This window comes from Vidua macroura, chromosome 2 (assembly GCF_024509145.1).
Source record: "Vidua macroura isolate BioBank_ID:100142 chromosome 2, ASM2450914v1, whole genome shotgun sequence".
NCBI classification, from domain to species: domain Eukaryota; kingdom Metazoa; phylum Chordata; class Aves; order Passeriformes; family Viduidae; genus Vidua; species Vidua macroura.
Window position 1 is genome coordinate 71,999,629 of NC_071572.1, and position 8,320 is coordinate 72,007,948.

The window sequence follows — 8,320 nt, forward strand, 5'->3', positions numbered from 1 at the left end:
TTCAATAGGGAGCCAGAAGCCATATTCAGGTTGCCAAGCCTTTCCAAGGCATGATCACAAACCCTTTGAAATGGGCCTCAATGAGCAGTTTTAACCTCATCAAGAAGGACAGCAGAGGCTGTTGACCCTGCAGAATAGGACATCTCTTGACCCTCCCGTGAGGTAACTGCTCAGACTTAGTTTCCCCTTAGAGCATGTCCCCATAGGCCCCAAGTCCTCAGAAGTGTAGGCAGCAGTACAATTCCCAGAATTTGCTCTTGTGTGAGCACAAAATAATTTTGCATACACACCCTTGGATGGAACATAAGGCACGGTTTTTATTTTCCCTCATCCCCCATCTCTCAACTCACACCCATCAAGCTGTTTGCTGGCAGCAAGGCTGAGCAAGGATTGATCATATGGATCCTCATGGATCATTTGTGCTCCTGGAGCAGCCAGCAGCACCCTGGACTCCCAGGAGCTCACCTGGTTGCTCAGAGTGCCACTGTCCTGAGCAAACTCCTCTGTGAGGTGTCGCTGGGTGGCCCACACAAACACTCTGAGCTCTCCTTCACTTGTCCACAGCATGACCAGTGGTGGCAGCCAGGGTGACCTTTGTGTCCGTGGCCACAGCCTCGGTACCCACCTGCAAGAGAAGAGGCACTAGCAGCTCAACCCAAAGTGAGCCAGAAAATCCCAGTGTGCTACAGGCTTTGGCCCCAGGACTTCTCTAAAATGTGCTGATGAGAACACAGCATATTCAAAGCTAAAATTGCCAGGGCTCCATAAAGAACAACTCATCTCAATAGCTGGTGAAAGCTGATGATTTCCATCCCCTTGCCTGTTGAATAAATCAATACATGGGCATCCAGAACCCCATGCCAGTTGCTTGTGTCTGTGGCCAAAGATACAGATCAAGCACAGAAAAAAGAAGAGGTGAGCTCTATCCTAAAAACACAAAAAAACACATGATGACACCTGCAGGTGAAGGACAGGGAAGATGTTGGGATTAAACAAGTAAGGGAGTTGAACGCTTGTCCTAAACATGGAGTGAGACTTGTCCAGAGTGTGACACGGCCCACAAGCTCCCAACATGCCAGCACTGGATCAGGAACACTGTAGGTGCATTGCTGCTCAGCCTCACTCAGAAGGACTGAAAGATCTCCTGGAGAGCTGCCTCAGGTCTCTGTCTATGGGATGTGCCATAAAGCCCCTTCGTCTGTCCTGCTGCATTTCTCCCTGCTGCAGTCATCCCATCAGAACATGTGTATGCACAGTTCACCACATTCCTGGTGCTTGTCCGAGGTGGGAGTTGGGTGAGAGTATCTCCTCACACCTCTATCCACTAGGGAGGATCTAGTGCAACAAATCCTCCTGATGCCAGCAGCGTGGGGAGAGCTGAGCACCCACCTGGCATGGTCCCACCACAGGCACAGCGAGCGGCTTTCTGGCCTCCGCTGGAGCAGAACGTGCAGCAGTGAAACACCCCCTGGTGCTCACGGAACTTGTGCTTCACCAGCAGAGTAAAGGGAGAGCCCTGCAGAGGACAAACAAACAGAGAGGCTGCTGCAGTGGGTGCTGTCAGACGTGTCTGCATTCTCAGACACCATCTGGGTGACCCTGTCAGTCACAGATCAATAAGCACAGCCTTAAACTGCTATGTGGTAGAAGTAATCCTTAGACAGATTTGAAACAAATACCTAAGAAAAGAAAAGTAGGTAAAGAAGAAGCAGTGCAAGAGAAACAAGAAATGCTACCTGCACATGTTGCCCTTTCACACAGACGCAGACAGCATACAAGCCTGGCTCCTCAGGGTTGTAGGAAATACAGTAGGTCCCATCACCATTGTCACATACTGTTGGCTTGACTGCACTGTGAACAGTGGAGAGAAACCCAAGAGGTCAGTGACTGGCAGAAAATTGCTTTAAATGTAAACCAGTTTGGCCTAGATTGGCTTAGAGTGGTTTTCACACACCCCTGCTACTGGGAAGCTGCAATTACCATACAAAGGAAGTCACACAAAGCCAGTTGCACTGCAAGGATTTGTAGCAACCTGCACACCGAAAAGGCAGATGACACACAGCACACTTACAAGTCAGATTATCCCATCAGATAAGAGCCCACAGAAAGGGAGTAAATTCACAGCTTCAGCAAGCAGTTACCTCCAGAAAAAACTCATTAAGAAGACAGGATATAATAGGGTAGGCTTGAATCACTTTAACCACTGTCCCAACTGCACGGACCTCAACTTTTCCCTTCAGTGCTGAGAAGTTATAGGTCCCTGCTGGTAAACTCTCCCTTCTTGTAGTGGAGCTCTTTGTGTTTCACAGGGAATCCTGGTGAACAGAGTGCTAGAGAGAAAGCCTCAGCTGGTTACTCCAGGATAAATTGCCTGCTCCACAGGAAGATGGAAAGCTTTTCACAGACAATTATCAGGCAGCTCTGTATAGAGGAAGGTGTTCTTGTTAATCCCCACTAATTAGTCTCTTGGGCCCCATGACATGACAGTTTATAATCTGTATTCCCCACCCCCAACACCTCACATCAGTACAGCTGCCTACATCATTTCCTACCATGAACTGTGTGGTGATACTTCATGCTCTTCTACAGCTGTTGTGCCTCAAAGCAAAGCCAGACAGCTTTCAGCAACCCATGTAGCAACTGCATACAGGCAAGAGCAAGAAACTGACTTAACATGGCCACAGCGACCTCAACCCCACCAAGAGAAATCCAGAAACCCCTCAGGCACCTTCCTACATTATAGGTGCACTTATGGAAGGAAAGTACATTGGAACAATATTCTTGGACAATGATGCTCTACTGATAAGCATCTGGGCAGCCAGCACTGCTTCTGTGTGCTTTGCCAACACAGCAAAGGGTTTTAGCATCCTGTCCCTTCTTTTCATCAGGTCATCCCATCATGAGTGCTCCTGGAACAAATTAATGCTGGCATCTGGTTCCAGCTACTATAAAACAACAGATATTTTTTCTTAAGAACTAATCCCCAACTGGGTCTGCTTTTGTGCCTGGCTACTCTTTAGTGACAAGTGTGGTTTGGTTTATAATTTTTTTCTGGTTGGCCATTTTCCTTGTGGAAACACTGAGGAGCTCAAGTGCAGCCTTTTCTGGTTTTGCTAGAAAACCTTCAAACATTTTAAAGTACTCAGTGCTTGCAACTACAGGAAAAAGGATGAAAGCACAACACAGATTCTTTCACCAGAACATGAAGAAGGCACTTCTATTAGCTGTCAGAGGCTCATAGGGTTGGTGAACTCTCTGCCTGACTTGCGACTGTCATACAGGGGTTGCAATGACTTATGCTGATTAGGCATTAAAAAAAGCAGGAGCCCCAGGTGTCTGCTGGGAGGAGTGACAAGGAACAACAGCTTCCTCTGACTGTGCCTAGCAACACACACAAGGAGTTGAATCCCTTAAGAAGCCCAAATCACTCAGACTTAATACAAATCTCAGCAATCACTGTCCAGCCAAACACAACCACTAGGAAGCACTGTGGGAAAAAGAGTAGTGCCTTTTCCTCTACAGATTCTGACCCACATGCTGAAGCACATCCACCCACCTAAGCAAGCAGGGAGCCAGGATAAGGGAGGCAGAAAGGCTAAGCCAGGGATTTTTTGGGTGAAATACCCACCAGTCCCTCTTGTCCTTGTGGGTGATGGTGACCCACACAGCCTCTCCTCCCCGCCCCATGCGCTCCCCTGTAGTGTCCTTGCACAGTAGGGTAAAGCTACTCAGCTGGTTCTGACGGGCACTGTGGAGATCTGGGAAGAAAAACAAACACCAAACCAGAAAGACACAGAACTACAAAGGATTCAAGTCAAGCCATAACTGCCACCTCCCATCTATTTTGCAGAATTGCAGCCCCATCAGAGCACAGCCAGGACTTTGCTTCTGGGTGTACAGGTCCTTCCACTCACAGGTACTTTGACTAGGTATCAGGAGAGAGTAGAAGCCATAGGTTCTGAGAGATGTCTGGCAGGTTTAGCCCAGAGATCTGTACAGACCACGGGGAGTCTTTTTGCCTGTCGCTCTAAGCCCAGCTACACACGTTCCCAGAAGGCCTCAAGATGCACCACGCAATCCAGAGGAAGAAGGAACAGCAACCCACTGTGCCCCAGAGAACTCAACACCTACAGTTTGGTATGGAAGGGATCAAACAAGCTCTGGGTCTGTCTCATTTGCCCTGCACAAACCATTACTGACCAGAGCTGGCTTTGCTCTGTGGGATGGTCTGAACATTATCTGTTTGCTTGGCCCAGCTCCAAGTCCTTAGTGAGCAAATATCCATAAAACCATCAAGATATTGCCAGGTATTCCTATACCAATCTCAGCAGAAGCTGTAATGGGAAAAACTTAATCAGCCACAAAGGGGATCTGCCTGGGCTCATGCTGCAGAACAGCTTGGACCACCAGCTAATCATCACATCCTGCTATTGCAGGTGCCATTCCCATCCCCCGAGTGAGCCCTCCTTGCGCCTCAGCCCCATGCTGAGGCTGGTGATGCTGTGGAGGGCAGTGCCATATGCTCTGCACACCTGGATAAGAAAAGCTGCCTGGCTCCCTGCCCAGCACAGCTCCCATAAGCAGGCAATGCAACTTCTGCTGGGGCTCTACCTCTGCCCCTGGTCAACACCTGGACAGCAGGGAGCCAACAGTGCCAGAAGCTGCACATCATGTAGGTACAGAGAGCAGAGGGGTGACTTCAGGGAGCGGTGCACTCCCATTCAGCTGCTGTACAGCACCCCATTACCTTCCCCATGCAGGGTACATCTGGCTGGATCGACCACTTTATTGAGAATGGCCCCAAAAACTTCATAGCCACAACATTGCCCTGCCCTCTCGTGGGGGGAGAACTGGATCCTGTCATCCACACTGGGGTGGGTGCTGTAAGCAATGCTGTTGAGCTTTGTCAGACGGCTGGACACCATCCCTTTGGTGACGAGGATCTCCACATCTGAGCCACTCATCAGCAAGTGCTCCGTGAACTCCACGCCTGTCCTCATGTCCAGCAGCAGTTGCTGCAGCTGGGCCTTCTGCAAGTGCAGCAGGTTTTCCTTCTGCACCTTCAAGTACTCCAGCTGTTTCAGCAGCCGGTCCCGGTGCTCTTCAATCGCTTTCACGTAGCCCCTGGCAAACAGGCAGATCTCTGTAGCCACAGCCTCTGCGCGACTGCGGACAGCACTGCCCATCTCATCGACCTGGCTCAGCACATCCTCCAGGGTGTCCATGTGCTGCTGGCTGCTCTTCAGCAGCTCCCGCAGGGTGTCCCCATGCCTGTGGATGACATTGCCGGTGAAGTCACAGGGGTGCTGACGGTGTCTGCCCAGAACGCAGTCCCGGCACACGGGCTGGTCACACTGCTCGCAGAACAGCTGCAGCTCCTCCGTGGGATGGGAGGGGCACAGGAGAGGCTTCCCAGCCTGGCTGCAATCCTTGGTGTTCTCCAGCTCTGTCACAGCATGAGAGGCCGTTTTCTTCTGTCTCCTGAGCAGGAGCAAACACCAATCACTTTATGCGTGTTGGCTACAAAATACAAAAACTGAGACCCTCTGCAAATGCCTATTTGCAATGGGCTGCAACCCATAGTGTGCACTGCTCCTTCCTGTCTCCATTGAAATTCCCCAAAAGGACTTGTGCTCTCCTGAGAACTAGGCTCCACACAAAGGAGGAGCTCATTAGGGGCTGCTCCCAGGCTCCTGGAGCCTTCCTGACTGTATAGTCAGCGCGGATTTCAGACACAAGGCAAGTGAGGTCTAATATCCCTTAGGGGAAAATCTAGTTCAGGCCACTGCTAGAAGACAGTCAAACAGTAAAACATTTAATATTCCAAAAGTCAAATTTGGCTTCCTTCTGCTTGCCAGGTTAGGTCCTGCTCAGAAGAGACCAAGGATGGGACACAAAAAACTTGTTATAACCCAGATATCTACCATGTCACAGGGCAGCACTAGAATATTTCCATTCTCTACTATTTTGGACAGTGGGAGTTAGTTATTGAGAAGGATGTAAACCCCCCCCCCCCCCCTCCTTACTTGTCTCCTGCACTAATGACTTGTGGCAGCTGCAACGGGAACTCCAAGCCATAACCAAAGACATACTCCAAGGACCAAGCTCTGCAGAGTTGCTCTGGTAACACAAAGCAACCTCACCACAGGCTCTTATGCTTCTCCTTTTGCTTCCCACTAATCTCCCTTAGACCCACTACATTTTCAAAGCTTTCTAGTATTGCCTTCCAGTGACTTCAGCCTAAAATCTCTCTCACTTGTTCCAAGGAGCACAACCATGGCACTCAGAACCATAGAAACCTTCCCTACAACACCAGGAAATCCTTTCAAAATGGTTTTTCTTAGCCCTTGTTTTGCTCTGACATCAACTAAATCAAGTGAAAGTCTATAGATGCCAGTGGGGTGAAAAAATTATAGCAGTAAATACTATAGGAAGTGGGTCACAGGGACAAATTTTCTGCAGCTTTCTCCCTTCTGCAATTATCCCTGGCAGAGCAGCAGGCTGCTATTCAAGGTATCTTATCACTCTTCAGCAGCTCCATGGGGTATGAGGCATTAGCTAATCAGAATGGTATGCAGAAAATTACACTCAGAGTGGAAAGGTAACTAAGAGCCTAAACCATTTCCCCACAGGCACCAGTATGTGCAGGGGGGCAGGGCAGGGAGGAATACGTCTCAGTTCCTTCTGGGGAAAGAATTTGCTAATCAAGCAGAAAGGAGCACCAAATGTGGAGGGAATAGGCTGAGTTGCTTAACCCAGGATGAGGCTTCCCTCGCTTGTGCTGTTGGGTGTTTTTTCCGACCCTGCCTGTCACCTCCTTGCTTCAGAAGGCCATTCAGGCTTTACATCACTTTTCTTCTGTAGTGCTGACTGTCCTCTGCCTGGCTTACAGGCCACTGCACTCCTCTCCTCTTTAACTCCTAACTCTGCTGCAGTTACCTTTTGTTTCTGCAATAATTCTATAGCATGTGTCAGGCAAGCACATGGGTTGATCATCAGCAGGTCGCAACCACACTAGGCAGCACTTCCACAGGACTTTCAGTTTGCCTAAGGGTGCCTTGACACATACACACAGTAAATGGCCCTGGAGGCGGAGACAGGCAGAGCAGCGACTTAACGTTCCCCTTTTCCTTTGGGAGATGTGTCTTTTCCAAAGTGGGACAGTACAGCATGTGAGTCTCTTGTCCTGCTAGTAGCTGCCCATACCTATAGCTGTTGCCCAGTGATACTAAACTGAGATGCTAACCAGCATGTGGACAGCACTACAGGCAAATGGTGGCTTGATTTTGGACTCAATGGCCAATAACATGGCTGATGGACCTATTCCCAGGAAGTTCAAGTAGTGTTTGGACAACACTCACAGGCACATGGGATTCCTGCGGCTGTCTTGGGCCAGGACTTGGACTCCATGATCCTTGTGGGTCCCTTCCAACTCCAGATATTCTATGATTCTATGCTAGCAGCTCGCTTGTCCCCCACCCGAGTACAGAGCATCCTGCGGGCATCCTCTGGGCAGGGGTGGTGAGCGGCGGGTAAAAACCGGGAGACACGCCAGTTCTTGCTCTGGCTCGCCCTGAGCGGGTCCCTGCCCGCTGCGCCCTCCCGCCGCCCCCCAGCCGCGGTGTCCCGGTGTCCCCGCCCGGGCCGCCCCTCACCTGTGCGCCCTGCAGCAGAAGCGGCAGAGGCGGAGGCCGCAGGTCAGGCACCGCCCGGCCGCCGCCCCGTCGGCGCAGAGGTCGCACCCGGCCGCGGCCCGGCCGCGGCTCCCGGCCAGGCAGTCGGGGGGCAGCTGCCCCACGCCGCCGGCCGGCAGCGACAGCTCGGCGTCGCACACCGGGCACAGGACGGGGCGAGCGGCGCCCGGCGGCCCCTCCGGCGGCCCGAGCCGCCGCAGGCAGGGCTCGCACAGCGAGTGCAGGCAGGGCAGCAGCCGCGGCGACACGCAGGGCTGGGCGCACTGCGGGCAGCGCGGTCCCGACATGCGGGCAGCCCGCGCGGCCCCTCACGGACGCTCCGCCGAGCATTCCCGTGGGGAGCGCCTCGCGCCGCCCCCCACCACGGGGCCGTTCCCCGCCCCGGCGCCGCCCGCCCCGTGAGGAGCGCGGGGGCCGCGCTGTGAGGGGCGGGGGCTGCCAGGGGACCCTGCTCTTGCCTACCCCGCCACTCCTCCTCCGGCGAAGGCGGCCGGAGGGGATCTGGCGGCCCCCTTTGTCCTCGTCCCCCTCACCGAGGCGCGGAGGGACGGGCCCTCTCTCCCCTCCTCTGGGACCTGCGGGGTTGTCTCCGCCGGTTGTGTGGGAAACGGCCCCTTCCCACCCAA

At 52.4% G+C, this 8,320-nt stretch overlaps 1 protein-coding gene across 1 annotated transcript; it reads right to left on the reverse strand.

Annotated features, from left to right (window-relative positions):
* Positions 1-297: 297 nt before the first annotated feature.
* Positions 298-8,320, reverse strand: TRIM45 (tripartite motif containing 45). Its single transcript, XM_053970160.1, has 6 exons — positions 7,656-8,320; positions 4,748-5,481; positions 3,629-3,758; positions 1,737-1,851; positions 1,390-1,516; positions 298-625 (listed from the first exon to the last, which is right to left on the reverse strand). Exons 1-6 carry the CDS (start codon positions 7,979-7,981, stop codon positions 474-476), a joined length of 1,584 nt encoding a protein of 527 aa, XP_053826135.1. The 5' UTR covers positions 7,982-8,320; the 3' UTR covers positions 298-473.

What these genes read in the sequence shown, in the direction of transcription:
- TRIM45 (XM_053970160.1), bottom strand. Translation starts at nt 7,981, where the DNA reads ATGTCGGGACCGCGCTGCCCGCAGTGCGCCCAGCCCTGCGTGTCGCCG. An exon ending in ATGTACCCTGCATGGGGAAG is followed by an intron (nt 3,759 to 4,747) that starts GTAATGGGGTGC and finishes TTTTCTTCCCAG; the next exon opens with ATCTCCACAGTGCCCGTCAG. An exon ending in TGAAAGGGCAACATGTGCAG is followed by an intron (nt 1,517 to 1,736) that starts GTAGCATTTCTT and finishes TGTCCTCTGCAG; the next exon opens with GGCTCTCCCTTTACTCTGCT.